Source organism: Equus caballus, chromosome 17 (genome assembly GCF_041296265.1).
Source record: "Equus caballus isolate H_3958 breed thoroughbred chromosome 17, TB-T2T, whole genome shotgun sequence".
NCBI lineage: Eukaryota > Metazoa > Chordata > Mammalia > Perissodactyla > Equidae > Equus > Equus caballus.
In genome coordinates, this window is record NC_091700.1 from 43088856 (window position 1) to 43115349 (window position 26494).

General features: G+C 36.6%; 2 protein-coding genes across 6 annotated transcripts in view; one reads left to right on the plus strand and one right to left on the minus strand.

Moving 5' to 3' along the window:
• RB1 (RB transcriptional corepressor 1) overlaps window positions 1-26494 on the minus strand; it is a 155265-nt gene that overhangs the window by 50895 nt on the left and 77876 nt on the right. The gene's annotated exons all lie outside the window — the stretch shown is intronic.
• LPAR6 (lysophosphatidic acid receptor 6) lies at window positions 1367-2560 on the plus strand. Its single transcript, NM_001309180.1, has one exon. It carries the CDS (start codon window positions 1516-1518, stop codon window positions 2548-2550), a length of 1035 nt encoding a protein of 344 aa, NP_001296109.1. The 5' UTR covers window positions 1367-1515; the 3' UTR covers window positions 2551-2560.

The window sequence follows — 26494 nt, forward strand, 5'->3', positions numbered from 1 at the left end:
TTCTATTCTCCAAAACTTATTTTAATCAATTTAGGAAAAAAAATTAGTTTAAAAAGATGTAATTTCATTCTGTGCATAAGATTAATACCACACCAAACATAAACATTCTTAAACATTATTCTTTGGTGAAACTGGTAATTTAAAAGTCAAAAGTGCTCTAAAATATTAATTCAATTTTATAGGAAACAAGAAAGAATGTTAGAAAATTTACCCAAAACAAGAGACCCAGGATTTGGAACCACTCACAATCATACCAATTCAATTAAACTAAATCTTGAGGAGCAATCCTGGAAAACAGAAGCCAAGAACGGCAACACTACCATCTGTCTCTCAGCCAAACCCTTTTTACACTTAAAGATTAAATTCTTCTCTTTCACAGTTACTAAACAATTTTTAATGCTATATTAAGAAATCACTAACAATTTAAATGCATAAATACACACTCATATACATTTTATTTTTTTAAAAAAAGGCATATCCCAAACATGAAAGCAATCAAAGAAGAGAGAAACAGGCTTAATACTGATTTTTTTTTTCCTCTCTCAATCAGTACTACCAAAAGGAAAGAAAGAAAGGAAGGGAAAAAAACTCGAGAGGTGGCCAGCATCCCAGAAGGCGTTTCCGCATAAAAAGAGTTAATGGGCTGAGGCTCAGCTAAAGAGTCAGTGACCATTTGCAAGCCTCCTGGGTATATTCCCAGCAGACACATTATCAGATTAAAGCACTGCAAACAAACTGGGCTGAAACCTTTCTTTGTCCAAGCCCAGCCTCTTCTTCCTGTGATGTCATATTACAAACCTAGCAAGCCTTTCTTTTTCACTTCAGAGAAAGCCCATCTCACAATACAGCTGGCAAAGAGAAAAAGGCCTCGATTCAGCAAGAGCTAACACGCGTAGGAATTTATTTCGGAACCCTTAAAAGACTCTTCTGGCTACCATCATCTGGGATCCACTGCAGGAATAGCAAAAAGGAAGACTTCATTTAAAAGGAGCAAGAAGTAAATGAGACCAAATTGGGAATGTTTAAGTCTCTGAAACTCTGCATCGAAGAGCAAAATAAGATTGTTGACTGTGGCTTAAACATTCTGGAGCATAAAGAAACTCTAATTTTGGAATATTCATATTGACTACTGAAATACACATTTAACAGATGAGTTGTTTTATTCCATCGTGGAACAGAGCATTACTTTAAAAATTATAATCCAATGGGTTGGCTTCAATGACTACCGTTTCTAAAGGTTGCTCGTCAGCTAACCAAGCCTTGGATTCACGGATTTTCTGTAGACTAGCAAATGAGAATATTTTCCTGTTGAAGAAATAAGTGGAAACTTTACAGCAACAAATTTCATGTTTCTTTTGGAGATTTCAGAGAAAGAGGAAATATTTATAAAACCTCCCAAAGATCCAAAGAATTTGCAAATACGCTGGAGGTTATAAAGTAGTCACAATCTGAATAGCAAAGGAGACTGCAGCTGACCAAAGGGCTTCATCACTGTGAACTGGACGTGCCTTTATAATGGTAAGCAGTAACAGCTCCGGCTGTGTCTACGATGACTCCTTTAAATACACTTTGTACGGCTGCATGTTTAGTATGGTGTTTGTACTTGGGTTAATATCCAACTGTGTTGCCATATATATTTTCATCTGCACCCTCAAAGTCCGAAATGAAACCACAACATACATGATTAACTTGGCAATGTCAGACTTGCTTTTTGTCTTTACTTTACCCTTCAGGATTTTTTACTTTGCAACACGGAATTGGCCATTTGGAGATTTACTTTGTAAAATTTCGGTGATGCTGTTTTATACCAACATGTATGGAAGCATTCTGTTCTTAACTTGTATTAGTGTAGATCGATTTCTGGCAATCCTCTACCCATTTAAGTCAAAGACTCTAAGAACCAAACGAAATGCAAAAATCGTTTGCATTGCTGTATGGTTAACCGTGATGGGAGGAAGCGCACCAGCAGTTTTTTTTCCGTCTACACACTCTCAGGGGAACAATACCTCAGAAGCCTGCTTTGAAAATTTTCCAGAAGCCACATGGAAAACATATCTCTCAAGGATTGTAATTTTCATTGAAATAGTGGGATTTTTTATTCCTCTAATTTTAAATGTAACTTGTTCTAGTATGGTGCTAAGAACTTTAAACAAACCTGTTACATTAAGTAGAAGCAAAATAAACAAAACTAAAGTTTTAAAAATGATTTTTGTACATTTGGTCATATTCTGCTTCTGTTTCGTGCCTTACAATATCAACCTTATTTTATATTCTCTTATGAGAACACAGACATTTGTTAATTGCTCAGCAGTGACAGCCGTAAGAACCATGTACCCAATCACTCTCTGCATTGCTGTTTCAAACTGTTGCTTTGACCCTATAGTTTACTACTTCACGTCGGACACAATTCAGAATTCAATAAAAATGAAAAACTGGTCTGCTAGGAGAATTGATTCCAGATTCTCTGAAGTTCAAGGCACAGAGAACTTTATTCAACATAACTTACAGAACTTAAAAAGTAAGATATTTGACAACGAATCTACAATATAAGCTGCCTGAAATAAAACCACTGGGACTTCACTGGGACAGAATTTCCAAGTTCCTTCAACTGTGAAAAGCATTTTTTTGGACAACTATTTCTCCACCTCTGAAAGAAAATAAACACGTGGAAAATTTTAAAGTTTTTAGTAAAAAAAAAAATTGTATTCAATGTGTTAGGCATTAAAATGTACTCTATTCTTGTACAAACTCCATTTTATTTGTCTGAGCCATTTTGATTTGTACCTTCCTCTTCATTAAAAAATCCCTTAAAAAGTTGTCCAAAGTCTAAAAGTGAACATGATTTGAATCATGTGGTGACCATTTGTACTGTCTTTGAATTTCTCAGTTATTTTATACTAATGATTTACAAATGCTAAAAGTTTTAAGTATTTAATATTTTTATTCAACATACCTCTAATTTCTAGTTCAATCTGAATTGAAACTACTAATTGTGTTTCTTAAACTATAACAACATAAACGAGAAGCAGTAATTTGAAGTAATAAGCATTTTTGAAGTATTTCTCAAAAAATAGCTAGAAATGTAGTCTTCTGTAGAATAATGACATACTAACACTATTTGAGGATCTTGAGCAGTTAACACTTACAGTATTTAGGATTTTGTCTTTGTATGCAATTTACAAAAAGCAAATGCTATCTAACTATATAGTGAAGTAGGCTTTAAAATTACTATTTTGATCCGTTTTCTGGATATAACAGCACCCAATTTCAAAATGATAAACGCCACAAAAATTGAGAAGGAGGAAACTAACAAAATGTTATTTTAATAAGTAAATTTTTTAAAAATAAAATACTACTAAAGGTACATTTTAAAGGTATATTTATCACAATAAATAACTTGCATTTTAAGTATTTTAGGTCAGAGAAACACCATAGCTAGTGAGATAGTGAAATACAATACTTTGCACTTAGAAAGTGATCAGTATATATACTACCTCCCTTCCTTCTTTGGACCATCTAAAGCCAAATATTGAATAGTTGAAAATACTATTTTAAGTAGGCAAAATATTATTGTATGTCAAAATTATCTATGAAATAAGAACATAGTTCCTTACATAAAAAATAGCAAAACTACAAGGCCAAATAACTAAGTACAACTACATTTTCATTTCACTAAACATAAAAAAGGTATGGCTTTGAGCTATCAAGTACACTAAAACATTTTCATTTTTCAACAGATTTTTTTTTTAATTCAAGTAATTCTCCAAAGTTAACTGAAAAAGAATGCTTTTTATTTGAGAAAAAGGACACATAATAAAATTCAGCATTCAACTTATCTGATTTTTACATCTTAATCTTTCAAGTCCTGAATACAACTTTGGACAAATACTCTTAAGATTTAAATTTGATGTTTGCTGTTCTCTGGGTTTGGGCTTCAACGATTTCAGACAAATCACAGTCATTTGCTACATAAGTAAATGCATTTTCAATAAAATAACAACGGGGCATTTTCTTTAGGGAGTCATGTCCTCTTTACATAAACCTAAAATAAAATAAATCTTTTAAAAAAAAAAGCTAGTAAAGAAATTAAGCGTGGTACTTTATATCCCAAGAGAAGTACACATGCTGTAAACATGTTTTCTTCAACCGATCCAGAAGTTCCCTTATTTGATATCACTCTTCAGAAAACAAATACATTTAGCACTCTAAAACATATATTTTTGAGCTGAAAAGCAAGTAACAACTTACTGATGTGGAGGAAAGGGGAGTTTGTAACAGATTTCTCAGAACTTTTCTCAGCTTAAATATCTATGAGTAAGATCTCAAAGAATAGATATCAATTTAAAATACAAACAAAATAGTCATCAGATAGTTGTTATTTACTATATTTACGGGAGAAATTACTATTACCCTCTTGTCAACAGGAAGATGAATCAAAAGTTTGTAAGATTCTTCACAAAGTATACATAACAGATGACAAACATCGGTTTTCTCATCTTTAAAACTTCAAATCCCAGGTAAATCTTACCTTCACAACAGAAAGAGTATTAAAGTTCTTTTCCTTTGTTACTGTTGCACTTTAAGGTAAATTATATATTCCGAGGGCTTTCTCCTTCCCCAGAAAATCTAAATCAATAGAACTCCAAGGATTTTACTTTCTGTTACCTTAAAATGACAACAGCTAATCCTCCCTCCCAAAAAACTATGCCCACTGTTTTTAATATCTTTCCTTTCCAGATTAACTCTCTTCAAAGGAACAGAAGTAAAATGAGAATTTTTTTTTTTTTTGAGGAAGATTAGCCCTGAGCTAACATCTGCCACCAATCCTCCTCTTTTTGCTGAGGAAGACGGGTACTGAACTGACATCTGTGCCCATCTTCCTCTGCCTTATATGTGGGAGGCCTGCCACAGAATGGCTTGACAAGCAGTGCGTAGGTCCATAGCCGGGATCTGAACAGGCAAACCCCAGGCTACCAAATTTTTCGAGGTGTGGAGAAAAGCTTTACAGCATCCTAATGATTGATTATGAACTTTGAAATGATCTTTTCTGAGAAAATATCAAGCAAGTAACTAGTTTACCAAAAGAATGTATGAAAATATATGTATTATATATAATACATCCACAGAAAATTCAAAGAAACTGAAAGCATTACTTTATCCAGGAGTTTTGACTTTATATTCTACATTCAAAATACTAAAAGTAAATCTCAGATATCAATCTTAATTATATAGTATTTAAAGAAATTAGTCACTCAATTGAGGAATATAAAATAGAAAATGAAACATCAGCCAACTTCATATACCAACTGAGAAACATTTAATTACGAATTATATGTAGCAGCAAGAGTCTGAAGCAATTGCTTTTTGGTCCTGCAATTTTGGACTCCTGATGAACCAGGTATCTGGTCTTTTGTCAATATATTAAGTTACTATTACCTAGTAAAATCTTTATTACCTCCCAACTATTTTACTACCCAAACTTTTTTAGTGTCTGCATGCCAATCCAACTCCAAATGTCACAAATGAGGAAAGATGTTACCTGGTGCTCTTATTTGTGAATGAATTTTTATATAGGAAATTTTGTAAACAGTGCTCACTAGTGGATGAATCTTAAGGTAGTTCTAAGGTAAATTTTTTTTTTTGAGGAAGATTAGCCCTGAGCTAACATCTGCCACCAATCCTCCTCTTTTTGCTGAGGAAGACCGGCCATGAGCTAACATCCATGCCCATCTTCCTCTACTTTATATGTGGGATGCCTACCACAGCATGGTGTGCCAAGCAGTGCCATGTCCGCACCCGGGATCCAAACTGGCAAACCCCAGGCCGCTGAAGTGGAACGTGCGCACTTAACTGCTGTGCCACTGGGCCAGCCCTGTAAGGTAAATGTTTTCAAAAAGCTTCTTTGGGCTGGCCTAGAAACCAAATTATCCATTTAAAACATGATTTCTAAGAGGGGCTGGCCCCGTGGCCGAGTGGTTAAGTCTGCGCGCTCCGCTGCAGGCAGCCCAGTGTTTCGTTGGTTTGAATCCTGGATGCGGACATGGCACTGCTCATCAAACCACGCTTGAGGCAGCGTCCCACATGCTACAACTAGAAGGACCCACAAGGAAGAATATACAACTATGTACTGGGGGGCTTTGGGGAGAAAAGGGAAGAAACAATAAAACCTTTAAAAAAAAAACATGATTTCTAAGAAATAAATTCCTAACTAAACAGGACTAATGGACAAACTTAGGGACACAGAACATATGTAAACCAACCAGAGTATTTAATGATCAACAATATTATTTAATTAAAAAAATTTTCCAGAGATCAACATAAACATAATTCTAAAATCACTAATTCTCCAATTTCTATTTTATCTCTTTCTCCATCTTTTTTACCTAATGTCTGCTATTTTCTGACCGTCAATTTTATGAAAGTACAAAGAATATAATTAAACAGGGCAATAGACCAGCACAATAAAAGAATAAGAAACTAACTTCAGGCAAACTTCTCTACTAAGTCTTTCCCCTTCTTCCCTCTCTCAAAAAAGATTTACTCTAGTAACTCCTTAACAGAGTACAAAATTACCTCTTTCATCACTTTATGAAAGTGCTGAAAAGCAGTGGAAAAAACAGAATCCAAGAGGACCCCAGAAGTAGAGATAATCATGAATTTAATAGCTACCAAACAAAACTTGCTTTACTCATATAGATTCAATCAAGTAATTCTTGAAAATAAAGTTTAAGTAAATATTAAGAATGAGAAACAAATATATGTTACATACTTACAGCCAAGTTGTAGTTAATAGTCATAGGGTGAACGTACTGAATTCTAGTACCTTCCTATCAAAATGGCTTCTGGTAAATTCACAATTTAGAGCTGAAAGAGCCTGGAGATATCCGACACAACTACTTCACCTTAGATTGAGGAAACGGAAGAACTAAAAGGCTAAGTAAGTTGCAGAGGGTCACATAACAAATTAAGGTAGAGCCAGGATAAGTGACATGCCTATTTCTTCAAAAGCAGCAAGGGAAGGAGCACATGCAAAGGCCCTGTGGGAGAGAAGTTGGTATGCTGAAAAGATTAAAAGAAAGCCATAGTGGCTCGAGGTGTAGTGCTGAGATCTTTGATGTACTTATAGGGCATGAAAAAGCCCTGTTAAGATCTGAGGAGATGTGGAAAGCACTGAAGGACTGATTTGAAGTAGAGGGAGAGACATGATCAGAGTTGCATTTCAAAAAGATTCTTCTAATTACAGGGTAGAGATGCATTTGTCTTCAGCAAAAAGAGAAAAAGAATCATAATAAGAGCTATATTTATTCAATTTAAATTTAAAAAGCTGTTCTCATCCTTTATTTTGACTATGTCCTTTCTCTCTTATTAAAATTGCCTCTCTTTTTTGAAATGATGGTGATGATGGATGGGAAGAATACCTTAATGTTGTTACTTGGCATATTTAGTTAGCAGCCCTTGTGGAAAAAATGGTACATTCCTACACCGCTGGTGGGAACATAAAACGTTACAATCGTTACAGATGGGAATTTGGCAATATTTAACATACACACATTTATCCTTTGACCTAGCATTCTCACTTTTAGGTATTTACCCTGAAGACACACTTCCAGTAATATAAAAATACATATGTACATGGCGTAGCATTATTTGAAATTGCAAAATATTGGAAACTACCTAGATGTCCAAGCACAGAAGATTGATTGAATAAACTGCAGCACATATACACAATGTAGCAGTATGTAGATATCCAGTTTTATATACATATGGATATCATTGGTATCCAGTTTTAAAAGCTGTCAGATTCTCCATTGCCTGAAAGGAAAAGTTCAGTTTCAAAGTTCTCCAAAATACGGTCCTGACCACTCGAGATTTTGGCTTCTTTTCTGTCTCCCAAACAAGATACCTCCACTCCACTTTGGTCTATTACTTGGTCCTGTGTTCACAACTCTTACTTTCTTGACTCTAGAGATTTAGGCACATGACACACTACTTGCCCCTCTCCACATCCCTGTCAATAAAGCTCACTCTGCTCCTCTTCTCCGATAAAATCCTTTCAATCCTACAAGGCCCAGGTCAACTCTAAACAAAATCTTCTTTGATGATGCTTACTGCCTGTATCACTTACTTGGTATTTATTTGTGTCTTTGTTGGTTGTCTTTTTATGTGGGCTATGTCTTATCTTCCTAACTAGACACCTCAAGCTTCTTGAGGAAAGGGATTATGTTTTGTATGTCTTTGTATTCTCTATAGTGCCTAACACAGGATTGAAATAGACCCAAAAGAGCTTGGAAGGAATGGCTTAGAGTGAAGAACAAATTAGATGTTATTTGCCTACTAGACTGAAGATTAATTTTTAATAACCATTATCTATTTACTTATACAGTATCTACTCTGGGTATTTATCAACGTAGTTCTAATAAATGTCCTATACTTGCACACAAAAATGTAAAGAGACTAAAGATTTTCTTTTGTTTCACCAAAACTATGGTTCATTTAATTCTTCAAAAACCTAAGGAAAACAATGCAAATTTTCCTTTATTGATACTACTTTGATACAAGAATTCAGCTCTTGCAGTTATCACCATAACGCTTATTATGATTTACAATAACATGGATTCATCAACCTTAAATTATGTCCATTAAAATCCTCACCCTTTAGATATGATTATAGAGTTGTTAAAATAAACCACTTTGTTCTTGAAGACATTCTTTATACAACTATCTGACTTCTCTCTTGGAACAACTATTTTCTAGGCCTGCTGTATCCTAGGATTTTTCCCATTTTTTTGCTCTCTAGACTCCTGTGACAGTTTCCTCCTTTCTTGGATTTCTTTTTCATTCTGCTAAGGCAGATTCTCTAGTAATTTTATTTCAAAAACGATAGCCAAGAGATAAACTTTCTGAATCCCTGCACGACTGAAAACTGTTTCACTTTACCCTCGTGTTTGACAGTGTAGGTCAGATAGAGAATTCTTGGTTATCAAACATCCAGTATTCCTGATAAGAACTGCGATGTTGACCTGGATCTTATTCCCTTGTAAATAACTTACTTCTCTCTGGAAGCTTTTATAATTTCCTGATTACCTTTGGAATTCTGAATTTTCACCAAGATGTATACACATTCATTCATCTTTAGTCTCTTTAGATTCTCTTTATATTCATTCAATCTTTAGTCTCTTTCCATCTGCAGCCTCCTGGCTTTCATCACCTTTGGAAATATTTCTTGTTTTTAATTATTATTTTCTGTCCTCCACTTTCTCTAGTATTTCTTTTGGGGATGGACAGATAGATATTGAACTGAAGTGCCTCCAAATACCAAAATACAGGCAATAAACCATCAGCACAGCAGTCTGTTGTATTTTCCTCTTAGGCAGAATTATCTTTCCTATTTCTTTTTTTCCTTGAAGTCTGTCATAGCATTCTGATTACCTCAATTTCTACTCTGTTCTTTTGTAGGCACCAGCAGGAAGCTGCAGCCCTGTGTGTGTACATGTACACAAAAGATGGGGTGGGGCCAGGCATGTATTTGTATAGTTTGTACACTACAAAAGCAGAGCTTCATCCTAAACTCTGCATACCAAGCCTAGGGCAGCTGTGTCCAGAGGGGCATCTTTTTCAAATTCATTAGTACAAAGGGACATACATTTTTCTGATTCTTATAGGCTGGCAAGGCCTTAGATGGAGCATTGGTTGAGGTGTTTCATGGACCGGTAGTTCTCAAAATGTGGTTGTCAAAATGTAGAGGCCAGACTAGCAACATCAGCATGATCTGGGAACATGTTAGGAACACAAATTCTCAGACCCTATTCCAGAAACGTTAGCGTTGGGCCCAAAGATCTGTAAGTTGTGCTTTAACAAGCCCTCCAGGTGATTCTGAAGCATGCTAAAGTTTGAGAGCCACTGGCAGAGAGCACATTAGAAAATTCTCCTGATTACTGCCCCACCTGCTGCTATGGGCTTCGAAACTGAGATTCCCACTTGGACCAGAGCCCTTTCTGGTGTGTATTCAGAGCTGTGGTTTTCTCTGTTTTGTTGTAGCCATCAATACACACCTCATTTACTTTTCATCCTCAAAAATGAATCAATTTCTCTCCATAGTTTTTCTACTTGATAGTCTCAGTACTGGTGAATTTCACCCCCAGGTGTTTCTTTTCTTTTCTTTTCTGTCACTTCCCTTGGATTTTGGGGGAGAAAGGAGATGTAAGTGTGTAGTCAGTGTGCTATTTTGAATGAGAAAATACTCTAATTTTAAAAGCAACTGTCCAAGTCACACAAGCAACAGGCTAAATTACACAAGAAAAAGTTATACTACTTAAACTCTTTTGCTATTGCTAAAAAATAATATGCAAAGGCTTTTTCATCAAAACAAAGCAAATCCGTATGCTATGAACACCACAACCTTCAATTTAATTTTCTTTAAAAAAGGATAATTTTTCAACTATTTAACCAATTACTGTTGGCTCATATTTTATTTTATTTTTCTGGTGAGGAAGATTGGATCTGAGCTAACATCTGTTGCCAATCTTCCTCTTTTTGCTTGAGGAAGAGTGCCCCTGACCTAAGATCTGTGCCAATCTTCCTCTATTTTGTATATGGGTTGCCACCACAGCATGGCTTGATGAGGGGTGTAGGTCATGCCTGGGATCCAAACATGTGAACCTGGGCTATTAAAGCAGAGCACACCAAACTTAACCACTATGCCAGGGGGCTGGCCTCAGTTCATATTTTAATAGGACATAAAAACCTACAAATCATTTTATTACAATGCTTTATTTTAAAATAAAGAACTTTAATTACATGAGTGTAAAATATTCACATTGGACTAAAATTTAGGCTTTTCAGGGAAAAACATTTTATGTATAGTACTTGATGAACAGAAGAAGCAGTTTATTTAAATAAAAATGAATATTACTTACAACAGAGCACTAACAAATTACACCACTTGGCTTATATGTCACACATGTAACTTTTGCTCATGTCCAAAATAACTGGTTTCAAAACTGTTGGGCAAAAATTGCTATACTTTGTGTCGTGGTCTCCTAAGATTTCTTTACATCAAAACACATGTAATTCAACATAATCTTAGCTATTTAAGAGAAGGAAAAAAATATGGACACGTATTAAAAACCAGAATAGGACATGTATAAATAGTATGTCCACAAGAGATTATAGAGTTGTTCCTAGAGAAATAATCACAAAGGTCAGGGATATCATTTCTGTATCATCATAGCAACTTTTACCCAAATCCATTCACCCAGGCCATTTATTCATTTCAAATTGTACTGTGGAAAAGTTTATTTTCAGAAGACCTGTTGAAATATGCAAGTTACGGGGCGAGCCCCGTGGCTGAGTGGTTAAGTTCGCGCGTTCTGCTTTGGCGGCCCAGGATTTCACCAGTTCGAATCCTAGGCACAGACATGACACCACTCATCAAGCGATGCTGAAGGAGCATCCCACATGCCACAACTAGAAGGACCCACAACTGAGAAAATACACAACTATGTACTGGGTGGCTTTGGGGAGAAAAAGGAAAAATAAAATATGCAAGTTAGATCCTGTTCTAAAAGCACATAATATTAAAAGTGTCTAGTATGCCTAATTGCAAAGATGATGTAAAGTTTCTATTTTCAAGAGTTCAGTATCAGATTAGTGAATCCCATGTTCATTTTTGTTTATGACGCATGTATGAGTAAAAGATAAGTCATTTTACTTCTCTACTTTTCTCATTTTAATGTTTAAAAGAAAAAAATCAAAATGACAAAAATAAGTTATAAAAACCAGCATTACTTAATACTATAAATGAAAAAACTTTTAGACAAATTACCTTAAAACATGGAAAGGGTAAGTATAATGACCAGCTATTAATAAAAATAATAATTTTATTAATCTATTAATAAAGATAAAAATGACCAGATATTAAACTCCAAAAAGGAAATGAACTTAAACAAAAGATAGCAAGAGAGATTTGTTAGTCTTTGAAGAATTCTTAAAGAGTATAATGAAAATTTTAAAGGGAAATCATGTGTTTTATTTTAATGGTAGCGAGAAACACTGAAACTTAGCAAGAATAAAAAAAAGGTTTTCTGAAAGAGTGAGAAACAAATCCAGCTATTTCATAGTCTATATTTCCTTATCATGTTCTAAATCTAGCATTTAAGGAAGACACCAAAAATGCTTTTGATACTTGGCCATTTCTGACAATAGTGGAAAATATTAAGAACCAATAAGTAAATTAATAAAACCACATACGCAAGGGCTACTAACGTGTGTTTTGAAACAAACTAGGTTGTGACAGTTCGGAGTTTTGAAAACATGCCATAAATATCTGGAAAAGATAAATGTCAAAAAGTTGGTTCTATTTTTTTAATTAAAGGTAACTGAACTTCAACAATTTAAGAACAATTGCCCTACACTGGTTCTAAAATTTTACTAAACTCATTAATTAATAATAGCCTCTTACTTAGCTGGAGAAATTCAGAAACTCCATTAATTAGAACAGCTATCTCATAAGATACTTCTACTCTTGTTTCTTGCATATCTAGGTTCGAGGGCCCTTCCTCACTATTACAGCTAGGCTATGATTATGCATGTAGAGACTGAAACTTTTAAGACTATATTCAAGGAATTTTCTCACATCATGACCTTGTAGAAGATCCTCTGAACAAGAATACAAGTGCTGCAATTTCCACAGGTTAAGTACAAAGGATATTTCCAAGCTATTCTTCTACATTTGCTATCTCCCTTCTTGTTTGTACTTGAATAATGAACTAACACTGCCCTCAGGGTAAGTACTGATATGATTCATAACTAAAGCAATATAACAAATTCCAACTGTAGTCTAACAGCAAACCCTGCCCACATTTAACAATGCTGGAGTTCAGTTTTTCCCTGAACTTTTTCCATTTTGAGAAGGCAATGGGGTGGGGGTGCCTCGGGAGAAGAGAAAAGTTCCACATACTTATAGTAAGCCAGGATAAACAGATCCACTACTGTTTAATTGTGTTCTCAGTTCTTAAGAAATCATTGTACAGTAGAGGAAAGGGGGTGAAGTGAAGGGAACTAACAATTGTGATGTTTCTAAAATATACCATTCTGATAAATGTTCACTTATTCCTCACGATAACTCTTAAAGTATTATTATCCCCATTTTACAGACAAGGAAACCTGAGATAGAGACATAACTTGCTCAGAATCACACCAAAACAAGTTACATCTCTGAACCTCACCTTTCCTTATCTGTAAAATAGGAATAGCAATGTTTACCTTCTGTGAAGATTAAACGAGATCAGGTGACTCCAAATCCCAGGCTCCTGCTCCAGCACAGTGACACTCACAAAGAGAAAGATACAAACAGAGATAAAACACGAATAAAGAAACTAATCACAACAATGCACATACCCAACAGTAAACTAATAAACATGGAGAGGCAGCACAGAGGTTAAGAGTGCACTCTGTAACTTGATAGCCGGAGTTAAAATTCTGCCTCTGCCATACACTTAGCTTTGTGGACAAGAGAAACTCTCTCAATTCCTGGGTGCCTCAGCTTCTTGATCTGGGAAATGGTGATAAGGATAGAATCTATGTCACAGAGTTGTGCAAAGTAAATGAGTTAATACATTTCAGCTCTTTTAACAGTGCCTGTAATAGCACATGTGCAAAAATATTACTTATTATGATTTCCACACTGAAATGTCAAATGCATAAATGAGGGTCATTTTGATGCAGGTCTGTATAATGATCTGGAAAGATTGCAAATAAGTAAGCCAGTGATGAACTTTTTACAAGCTCTGATTCCTATAGGAAGTTTCTATGAGCCAAGGGACATTTCTGAATGGTTGGATTTTTTTTTTTTTTAACATCTCTGAATTTCTTTAGTCTCTGTGCCAATTCATGAACAAGGAGAATGCATAGCATGGACAATGAGGGAGGGGCAAGGGAGACACGAATGGGCAAGTCACAAATACTTCTTCACAGGGAACTCCGGCAATTTCTCATGTGTGTCAGTGTTCTATGGACTAAAGAAGGAAGCAAATGCATAGAGAAAAGAATAGATTGAGGGCTCAAACACAGGGTTCAAGAGGAGAAGGCACCTGAGCAAAGGTTTAGACACAGAAAAGATTTTATGTTTAAAACCATAAACGGATCTGGATCCAGAACTCAGCCTCACATAAGCATTTAAAACAAAAGAAGACTTGCATTAATTTATAACACTTATCTCAGTGTCTCTGAATTTTCTGTTTTTTTTAACCTATGAGGAACCACATACAAAGCCACTTAAGGCTTCACTGATCCTTAACAATTATGAAGAAATAGTTATTAAATTGAGCTTATATTCTTACATCTTTCTTAAGCACTCATCTATTCACATTTCAGTGGATAAATATTCACGTGCACTAAGTTACTATCCTTATTTTAATTGTTTGTCTGCTTACCTATATTTTTAAATTCTCTCTAGGTTAGTTCACAGTAGAAAACAAGGTCACTCAAAAATTTTATTTCTAAGATATTGCCTTCCTTTATTTTCCCTTCTCAGGCTTTACATTTTTTCATTCAGAATTATAGAAGACTTTAAACATACCTGGAATCTTTCATTGAAAACTCAAGTTTTAACATTTCAGAAAATGTTATGAAAACAGACCTAACTTTCTATTTCACCTCATTCCCATCCTTCCCCTCCAATCTCCTTGAAGGATAATCCAAATATCTAATTTCATCAACCCTAAATTATGATGAATTCTAAAAACTTATTATATTAAAATCTCATTTCTGAGAGTTGCATGAATGAAACATATATGCACATGAGTACTTCCTTTTAAAATACTGTTTGCTCTTTTTTGTAATGTCATCTTTTAATCTCTTCTTCCCGAGGAATACATTAAACCAATAGTGACAGTGTACTTGACAAAGGAGCTGGCGAACAAATGGCACTTTCTTCCCTTCCTATTACTAAATAGCTCTTAGACAAAACACTTACCTTGTTACTCAAGATAAGAAAATATATTTTTTCACTTAGAATAAAATTAACTTGCTATTTATATTGCTGCCTTTTATACCATCCCATATGCTTGACTACATGGTGCAGTGTTTAATAGAAATAATGCAGTACAATGAAAGAGCACTTTACCAGATCAACACAGAATTTGGAATCAAACCAATATGGGTTCAAATGCCAGCTGGGAGACCTTAGATAAATTACTTAACCTTCCTGAGCCTGCTTCCACTTATGTAAAATGAAAATAATATTAACAACCTCACAGGATTATGAAAATCAAATTAGACAAATATTTTTGGGGCACAGCACATTGCAACTGGTCACTCACTGAATGTTAGCTTTCCCTTTTCATCCATTGCTGATTAGCTCCTAGGTGGGACACAGATATTCGGTGTTTCTCTTTCCTCATGCAAAACTAGAGCCATGCCTACACCTCCTACTTTGCAGAGTTAGTATAAAGTACCAAGATTATTTCATATGAAAGCCCTATAATGTAAGGTCATCTAGAATCTGGCTATTCTAACGAGTGACCCACAGGCTAGCAACATCAGAACCATCCGGGAGCTTGTTGGAAATGCTGAATCCCAAGCCCCACCTTGGACCTACTTGATAAGAATCTGTATTTTGACAAGATCTCCAGGTGATTTCCTATGGACATTAAAGTTTAAAAAGCACTGGTAAAAAATAACCCTCAACCTGGAAGAAAAGAACTTTGTCAATATTGTGCGGAAACCCCAAAAGGACAAAGGGCATTTACAATAATGCATATTGACTTAATTAGCTTAGGACAGCAAGTTAGAGGAGGTGGTGTGGACTGGTAGAACTTAAAGCAGTGAGAAATAACTGAAGAGGAAAGGCAGAAAAAACCAAAATACCGGGTAAAGAGCACAATATTCTGCAGAGGCAAATGAGGATTTCAGCCCATAAAAAATATACATAATGATGTTTATAATGATATCTCTGGCTCAAAAAGAAAAAGTAGGGGCTGGCCGGGTGGTGCAGCGGTTAAGTTCGCACATTCCACTTTGGCGGCCCAGGGTTCGCTGGTTTGGATCCTGGGTGCGGACATGGCACCGCTTGGCAAGCCATGCTGTGGTAGGCATCCACATATAAAGTAGAGGAGGATGGGCATGGATGTTAGCTCAGGGCCAGTCTTCCTTAGCAAAAAGAGGAGGATTGGCAGCAGGTGTTAGCTCAGGGCTAATCTTCCTCAAAAAAAAAAAAGAAAAGTAAAAGTAAATCAGCTCTGTTGAAGAAGACAAGAAAGTATGTATTCTATTTCAAGATTTCCCTCAAGAAAACAAATTTTTAAAAAAATTAGTACATAAAAAAAATCATCTGGTACATTCACTTTTGTGCAATGTGTTATTTACCCACGCAGCTAGCTTTCCATTTTTAACAAGATTAAAAACTCAATAACTTTTAAGACTAAATTAGTCTTAAATTAGTACACATCTACCATTGCCAATGCTGGGCCATACATAATTGTCCCTTATCATGCCTCATTCCAGGCTTTCCTAATTCTGTGGCTTTCCACATTTCCAGACCTGTTGCAAGTCTTTCGCCATCCACACGTGATCACTCCCTCCTTTGACCTTCATGGCTTATGTTATTTCACAGCATATTACAGTGATTTACTTTTCTTTCTTTCTTTTTTTTTTTTTGAGGAAGATTAGCCCTGAGCTAACTACTGCCAGTCCTCCTCTTTTTGCTGAGGAAGACCGGCCCTGAGCTAACATCCGTGCCCATCTTCCTCTACTTTATATGTGGGACACCTACCACAGCATGGCGTGCCAAGTGGTGCCATGTCTGCAGCCAGGATCGGAAGTGGGGAACCCCAGGCCACCGAGAAGCAGAACGTGGGAACTTAACCATTGTGCCACCGGGCCAGCCCCTGATTTAATTTTCTACTAGGTTCCAAGATCCTCTGAAACTTGAGGCTATTTCCCACGTCATTATATACCTCAAGGGGCAAGTACAAGTCCTTTAAAGTATTTGATATACAGAATATCAGGTATGGCCGAAGGAGAACTGGGAAGAACTGAGCTAAAGGATAACAGGGAAATAAGACCTCTGTGTTATCTTTTTTTGAAAGAATTCTTCTTCAATATTTTATAAATCAGGAAGCAATTCAAAGGAATATGGACCCACATTTAGTAGTGGCAAATAGTTCTTAACATTAAAATAGTTTTGTAAAAACATAAAATATTTGACCTAAAAGGATTAAAATCTTTTGGTCTGTCTCAATTTACAAAGCAAGAAACTAAGGCATAAAGACATTAACTTGTACATGGAAGAGCCAGGACGTCAAGCCAGGTCTTCTGATTCTATGTCCCACATTAGGCCATGCTATCTCTCACTGGATAAATGTGGTTTGCTCAGAGATGGAAGAACTCCATGGCTACAGCAAGTGTTTGAGAAATAGTGGAAGTAAGACTGGAAAGTAAGGCAGGGCCAGATTATTACAACCACAGTTAAGAGGCTAAATTTTTCTGAATGACAATAGGGAGCTATTGTGGGTTCTTGAACAGGAGCAGAACATGAAAAAGCATTCAGGAAGATTAATTTGGCACCAAAGTATAAAACAGAGGGTGGTGCCAAATTTGGGAGACCAAACAGGAGCCTACAATGGTAGGTTAAATGTAAGAAAGTGATGACTTGATCTATGGAAATGGAAATGAAAATAGATTTTTAAAATAATAATGAAATAAATCTAAGAGACATGGTAAAGTTTTGCTTTGTTTAAATTGCAAGACTCTGTATCTAACTATAGAGAAAAACAAGAAAAAAATGCTTGGTATTCAAGCCTGGACAATTTGAAAAGCATGGTAAAAATATAAATACTGGGAAGCAAAGTCGTAGTTAGAGAAAATGAAGTAATTTCAGTTGTGAATGGTGAAGTCAAGTCTCCTAAATCACTTGAGAAGCTATTAGTCAGCAGTGGGAGTTAAGGGCAGGAAATTAGGAACACATTGGTCAGAGTGAGAAAGACTAAAACCTTACTTATATTTTCAGAAATAATCATTTTTATTTATTTATTTTTCTTTGAGGAAGACTAGCCCTGAGCTAACTGCTGCCAATCCTCCTCTTTTTGCTGAGGAAGACTGGCCCTGACTAACATCCATGTCCGTCTTCCTCTACTTTATATTTGGGAGGCCTACCACAGCATGGCGTGCCAAGTGGCGTCATGTCCACACCTGGTATCCAAGCCGTTGAACCTCGGGCCGCCACAGTGGAACGTGCACACTTAACCGCTGCGCCACCGGGCCGGCCCCAGATTTTTAAAAATTAAAATAAAATGCTTCCTCTTGCTGGCAAAAAAGTAAATATATGGTTGCTTTAAATAACTCATAAGGCGCTTTTAAAAACCTAACATAAAACGTTTTTCATTATAATATCATGGCTGTTGTGTAAATATAATATATGGCATCATATTATTTCATTGTACTTACCCATATTTTTAAAAAGTCTTAAATATGGCTTAATCATTATCTTACAATTCACTCACCTTCTTGAGACATAGCTCTCAGTAAAATGTAATTATTTTAAAAACAGTATCTAATGGTAAATACTAAAACCTCTGTGCAAAGTGCACCAGAGGTTAATGATCCACCATACAAATATACAACAGATATCCTTTTTGGCTTTTTCAGAGCCACAGGCTCTTCTCCCTTTTGTGTTCACTTCCCGTCAAGTTTGACATTTCAAAAGAACACCAAAGCAGCTTAAACACTTGTTTATAAGTTTGTCATAAAATAAGGACTCTAAAAATATAAGCTATTCATTACAGTTGTACTGATGTATAAAATAGGCCTTCATTTAAAATTTGGAAAAATGAAAAAGAAATATACTCTTTTTTCATGTAAAAGTGCTTTGGCCAAATATTTGTATAACTGAATGAATCAACTTGATAATATTTGGTGAGTACAGAAAAATAGTATGACAGAATCCAACTTAATGAGTCAGCTATATTTGACAACATTTAAAGGACATTTGACTTCATGATTTATTAAAATTTAATATACGGAAATAGTTAATAAGTAGCACTTCTATGCTCTCCAAATAGTAATTACCCCTCTGAAACAATATTATTCAGGAAAACAGAAATAATACCCTAAATATTCTTTAAGTATACATATTTATAAATACTGTACCAAACACTAAATCCATGATGAAGGAATAGAGACCGAATTTGTCTTAAACTACAAAATTGACCAACATAAATAAAACAATATTTTTCGGACACTGAACAACAGGCAGCATAGGACAATAATCCCTGAGAGAAAGAAAACAAATGGTAAGCCCCACCATTGCCTCAGCTTACCGCCTGGAGAGAGTTCCCAGGCTACAAGGCAGGGAGGAGAAACGGAAATAGAGCCCAGCGGTCTCCCATTGAAGAAATAGAGTTAAGACTTCAAGGAAGCCAAGGCAGCTAAAATAAGCTGGATAGGATACCCAAGAGGAGAGAGCTACACAGAAAGGAGAGAGCTGCAAAGAGAGAGATCCAGGGTCTGTGGAGGGTTACTCTCAAGTCTTCAGCTAAGTATGATCAGTGCATGCATGTGACGAAACTACCCAAAGCTAGGGAGAGAACCATTAGAAGCAGCAGAATCATTCCCGGAGCTGACACAGGGCCAGGAAGAGTTCTGATTTTCACCAGCAAGAGTGGAAAAACCTTGTAATATATGGGACATCAGCCAGAATGCTCAGAAGGGCACTACTGCCTCAGTAGTGGGGAAAAATCAGTCAAAGATTAAAGACTGCTCTGGCTCTGTCTAAGAACAGTAACTAAAGTCTCGAAAGAATCAAACTGTTTCCAAGTAACTAAACTGTGCCCCAAAAGATAGCTCAAGAATAGGGAAAGGAATATGAAAATACCCATGACCCAGCAAGGTAAAATTCACAATGCTGGCATCCAATAAAAAATTACCAAAGAGGCAAAAATGCAGAAAATAAATGACCCTTAAAAAGGAGAAATATCAGGGGCCGGCCCTGTGGCCGAGTGGTTAAGGTCACGCGCTCTGTTTTGGTGGCCCAGGGTTTCACGGGTTCAAATCCTGGGCGCAGACATGGCACTGCTCATCAAGCCATGCTGAGGCAACGTCTCACATTCCACAACTAGAAGGAGCCACAACTAAAATATACAACTATGTACTGGGGGGATTTGGGAGAAAAAGGAAAAAATAAAATCTAGGAAAAAAAAAAAAGGAGAAATATCAGTCAATAGAAACAGACTTAAAAAGACACAGACTTTAGAATTAGTAGACAGAAACTTTAAAACAGTTATTATAACTACATTCTATATGTTCAAGAAGGTAAAAGAAAGCATAAACATGTTAAAGAGAGATATGGAAGAAATAAAGAATGACTCAAATCAAACTTCCAGAGATGAAAAATATAGTGTCTAGGATTAAAAATATGGTAGATGGGATTAATAGCAGATTAGACATTTCTTTATAAGCTCTGCCCTCCTAGACCGTACTTTCGATTTGTTCTGGAGGCTGCATCTCCCCGGTTTGCAAACTGTATAAACAATAAAGCTTTTCTAACTAAAGTCTTGTATTCCAGATACTTCTGTTGACAAAACAAGTAAAAGGCAGACTTCTTCAGAAACAATGCAAGCCAGAAAACAGTGGAGCAATATTTTTTAAGTACTGAAAGAAAAAAACTGTCAATGTAAAATTCTACATCCAGCAAAATATCTTTCAAAAACAAAGGTGAAATAAAGATTTTTTCAGACATAAAAAAGCTGAAAGAATTTATCACAATAGATCTATAAAACAATACACACCAGATGGAAATCTGTATTTATACAAGGAATGAAGAGCACTGGAATAGTAAATGTGGTTTAACTAAAAATACCTTTTTTTTTAACTCTCTTTGAAAGATAATTTGGTTTATAATTTAATGTAGAAGTAAAATGTATGTCAGCAATAGCATAAAGGTTGGGAAAGGGGAAATGGAGGTCCACTGTATTAAGGCTCTTATGCTATACGTGAAGTGGTATAATACTATTTAAAGGCAGACTATGAGAAGTTAAAGATATATATGATAAATCATACAGCAACTAGTTATAAAATAAAACAAAACAAAGAAGTATAGATAGAAAGCCTACAAAGAAGATAAAATGGAATAAAAAAATATTCAATCCAAAAAGCAGAAAAAAGGAAAAGGGGAACAAAGAGGACATGGAACAAGTGGAAAACAAGTAGTAATATGGAGAATTTAAACCCAACCATATTAATAACCACATTAAATTTAAATGTTTTACACATCTCAATTAAAAGGCAGAGACTATCAGGATTAACGAGGCAAGACCCAATTATACACTACCTATAAGACATAAATATGTTAAAAGTAAAAGAATGGGAAAAGATATGCCATGCTAATATTAATGAAAAGACAGCTGGAGTAGTTTTACTAACGTCAGACAAAGCAGTCTTCAGAGCAAACACCATTACCAGGGACTAAAGACGGTCATTTCATAATGATTAAGGGGCAAATTCAAGAAGACATCATAATTCTAATTGTTTATGCACCTAAATTCTATATGTAAGACACTGAACTAGGTATTGTGAGAGAGATTTTTTAAAAAGTAGGACAAGAGTTTTGCTTTTCAGGGCTTCTCTAAACCCTCTGTTCCTCCTAGTCCCTCTTATCTCCTGGTCACTTCCTTTATGCGTTGAAGACTTTGGTCCCTAGTCCACATTCCTCCTCTCTATCACATGTCATGGGTGACTTCGTCACTCACTCAGCCTCCTGGTTCCTTGACATCCTTATTTCCAATGGTCTTCATCTCCATTTCAATTCAGTCATGCAATCCCAGGATTATTTCTTAGAATACATAAATTACCCAGAAATGTTCTATCTCTGAAATATTAAGTTGAAACATTTCACTTTCTGACTACAAACTCTTCCTTTCACCCTCACTGTCACTCCCACTACACCTATTAAATTTCACTAAAAGCTCCTGCTTCTTAAAATCGCTACTTTATCCATCAATCTCCTCCTATTTCCCCTACGCAGCTGAAACTCCAAACCTTAACACTTCACTCACTCTCTGACCAACTTCCTCACCTTACTTGCCCCATTATCATTATATTGATCTGCTTTGCCAAATGTGAAAATCCTGGCTCACTCTAGCTGTCCATCTTTTCTCGTCCTATACCTGGATGCAAGGTGATGCTGGAAAAAATACCACCACACAGAGCTGGGGTGGTACTACAAATTGAGGGTTTCTATTCTCAAAATTGCCAACAATGCTGCCAGGCAAGCCTCTTGTCTTTCACCAGTCAGCTTTCTCTATTATTCTCCTCAGCAACTATTTCAAATTGTGTCCACTCTCCTCAAACTTCTGACTGCTCCACTTTGCACTTCCTATTCTACCCCAATCTCCCCACCCTCAGCAAAGTACCTCAGCTCTATTTTATAAAAAAAATAAAAGCCATTAAATGGAAACTTCCTCAATTTCCTGCCATGGCACCCACATACGACCTTACCTGCAACTGCTTCCATTCTTTCCATTTTGCCATGTGCTATTTCCCAGCTCACCCTGCCTCTCCCTCAAACAAGAGATGCATCTATTCCAGGGGACCCCTTGAATCTGGGGAAGCCTCATGACCACTTTGACCAACAGAATATAGATTCCAGCTGTGGTCCTTTTAGAAGCCTTTTGGAAGCCAGTTTCTATGTAAGAAGTGTGAGTAGTCTAAAACCAAAGCGCTATGAGAAGGCCAAGAGGATGAAACGCCACATAGAGGAGGGAAAAAGGAAGTGGGGAGGGGAGTTAGGGAGAGGTGTGCACATACCAAGGAGCAGCAAGGTGCCAGACCTGTGAGTTAAGAAGCATCTTGGAAGTGGATCCTGCCCCAAACACTTGCTGACACCACATGGTCAGAGATGAACTGCCCAGTCAAGCTCTTCTCAAATCCCTGACCCACAGAATCGGGGGTAAAATAAAACGGTTGTTTTAAGCCACTAATGTGTCATCCAGCAATAGAGAACACTCCTAATGGCTCTTTTCCATCAACATTTAACCCTATTTTTCCCATTTAAAAAAATAAGCTTCCCCCTACTCATGTACCTCCAGCTATACCTTTACTTCCCTTCCCAGACAGGACTTCGGTAAAAGCTATCTACAATTATTGTCTCTACTACTTTATCTCTGATTCACATCTCAGCCAAATCCCAGTGCAGTCTACTCCTATCCCCAGTACCTGTAACAGTCCTTGCTCCTGTCACCAGTAGCTTCCCTGTTGCTGAAACCAAGGACCACTTTCCAGTTCTGACTGACTTCCCCTACAGTATCTGAAACAGCAAGCACTCACTCAGACCTTGTAATGCTCTCATGCTCTCTCTCCCTCTTTACAACACCACTTCTCATTTCCTCCTACCTATCTGGCTGTTCTATTTCAATCTCTTATAGGCTTTTCTTTTCTGTTTATCCCATATGTGTTGAAGCTCCTCAATGTATAACTACATTCTCCCCTTAGGAAATCTTATTCATTCCCCAAACTTTAGTTACTTGGGAAAACGTAGGGATTAACAGTTTTGGAGCCAGAGAGACCTGGGTTCAGACCACAGCTCAGCCATTTAGCTTGCGTGGTGTAGGGAAAGTTACTAAGCTTCTCTAAGCAAGCATTAATTTCTTCATCTAGAATAATAGTATCTTGTGGATTATTATGAAAAGTAAATGATACTATGAGAAGTACTCACCACAGTGCCTGGCACACAATAAACTGCCAATAAAGCATTGCATTTTTGTTATTATATATGTGGTAGCAGCTCTCAGGTTCATACTCCTAGCCTAGATTTCTTTCCTAAGCTCCAGAGACACATATCCAACTGCTGCTTGACACCTCTACTTGAATGACCTACAGTCACTTCAAACTCAACATAATCAAACAGAATTCATCTTCCCAAGCAAATCTCATCTAATCCTGGTATCTTATTTTAATCAGTGACACTTCCTGGATGTCATCATCAGTTGACCCCTTCACTCTTACTTATGTAATTAATTGTCCCATCTTATAAGACAATGCCACATACTGTTCTAAGTGCTTTACATACATTAATTCATTTAACATGAGACACGCACATGTAATAAGATATAAAGCTTATAAATGACTAGTAAGTAGTACAGATGAACACTGTACGACTATAAAGAATGACTATAGACCAGGATGGTCAAGGTTGTGTGAACTCTGAATAATTTCTTACTCATGCATGATTTTATAACATGTTGCAATGATCACTTGGAAATACTGGTTCACTGGATGATGTAGATCTTATAAAGGTTGATGACTCTCCATACAATATCAAAAAATCACATTTATGGGGCTGGCCCAGTGGCACGCAGCAGTTAAGTTCACACGTTCCACTTCTCGGTGGCCTGGGGTTTGCTGGTTCGGGTCCCGGGTGCGGACATGGCACCGCTTGGCAAAAGCCATGCTATGGTAGGTGTCCCACATATAAAGTAGAGGAAGATGGGCATGGATGTTAGCTCAGGGCTGGTCTTCCTCAGCAAAAGGAGGAGGATTGGCCGTAGTTAGCTCAGGGCTAATCTTCCTCACCAAAAAAAAAAAAAATCACATCCATTAGTATCACACTGATTTCATCAGAAAAGTCTTTGAAGTATTGGAACAGCTGTCATGCTTATGGTGGAAACAAGCTTAACAAAATTCTAATTTTCACTTGAAAACTCAAATTTATCATGGGCAACAATTATTGTCAGTTGTTTTAAATAACATACTTGAGAATGGAGACAATAAAATTAATACTTTTTACTGGTTCATCAATGACATTCTTAAATGAAACTGACATGTTCCGTTTTTGTTTTATTTTGTTTTGTTTTCTTTTTTGGTGAGGAAGATTCGCCCCGAGCTAACATCTGTTGCCAATCTTCCTCCTTTTGCTTGAGGAAGAGTGTCACTGAGCTAATATCTGTGCCAATCCTCCTGCACTTTCTATGTGGGATGCTGCCACAGCATGGCTGGATGAGTGGTGTGCAGGTCTGTGCTAGGAATCCAAACTGGTGAACCTGGGGCCACTGAAGTAGAGTGTGCAAACTGAACTACTATGCCACCAGGCCAGTCCCTCCATTTTGTTTTTTAACAGAGTTTGTGGTGGTGAAGAATACAATGATTACTAGCCAGTTTGGTGGTACTGCTTTGATATGTGCAAAGGTTCCAACAGTTTTACATCACCAGCATAAAATGTCAACAGAGTGAAAAAGATAAATAACATCTTAATAATAATATGAAAACAAGTTTTACCCTGTAGATTCCCTAGAATGGTTTCAGGGATCATCAGGGAATTATAGACCTCATTTTGAACTGCTGACATAAGAAAAGGAGGAGACAAAGGTTTTAAAAGAGAGCCAGCAGACTTAAAGCTCCCATTCTAAAAACATGCACTTGGCTCCTCTGACCCTCTTTGTATACTGGGTAATTTTACAACTGTATCCTCATGAATGTTAAGTTATAAAGATTCTGGATTCTGCTATTTTTCTCAAAAAAGCATTGTTTTATTTTGTTTTTAAGCAGGCAATTATCTTTGTTGAACTTGAACTGTAAACTGTTGAGTGGGCAGGAGCCCTGTCTCAGTTCAGATCTTTTGCCTTTCATTAAGCTGCTTTGAGTCTGTTACACAGCAATGATTCAGGTTTCGGAGATGTGGGTAGACAGAATTTGGACGCTCCTTCCTTTGCAGGATTCTTCTACTGTCTTCAGTGGTCAAGGTTTCCCCCAACCTTTTTTCTAGTTTCCCTGGTCATAAAGCCCACAGTTTGCCCACTGACAGCCCCCTCCCCACACTACTATACTTCACCACCTCCTGCACATAGCCCCAGGCTCACAGCTCTCTTTCTCTCCTTCACTAAAGTCTGTCTACTCTTCCTGTCCAGTGATTTCAGGCAGTTGCTTTCTGCATCATGTACAGGTTTTTAGCTGTCTTTTTCGCCGGGAGTCATATGGTAGAGTCTTCTTCCATCAATATCAAATGTATAGGTCCCCCACAAAAGGTTTTTATTTGAGGAATTCATAAGGAGATTTGCATTACAAAAAGATTTCTCTGGCTGCTGTGAGTGAAATAGTCTTAAGGTAGCTAGAGATGTGGGGAGATGAATAGGAAGAGTCCACAAATAGCCCAGGAAAGAGAGGTCATTTAGAGAATAAAGCCCCTGGTATACCTTGGTTTATAAAGCCTTTATTGAAAAAATTTGATAAATTTTGAATACACTGAACTAAGATATCCTAAATCTCATTTCATCATCTGCTGGCAATATAAACTGCTTAACAGATTTAAGAGGCCTAAACATCTGGAAGTCAATTAATCTAACCCTTAGGTATGATTCATTCTAAATCACCTCTCTCCTCCAAATTTCCAGAGAACAAGATTTTACTGGGATTTTCAATGGATTGTTTAGCATTTTACACTCATATATTGCCTGATAATCCCCCTGAAGTCAAAAGAAACAGAGGTGTACTTATTCCTTCTTAAAAG

Bases quoted from the DNA above. Each gene is read 5' to 3' on its own strand.
- LPAR6 (NM_001309180.1), top strand. From the start codon at position 1,516: ATGGTAAGCAGTAACAGCTCCGGCTGTGTCTACGATGACTCCTTTAAA.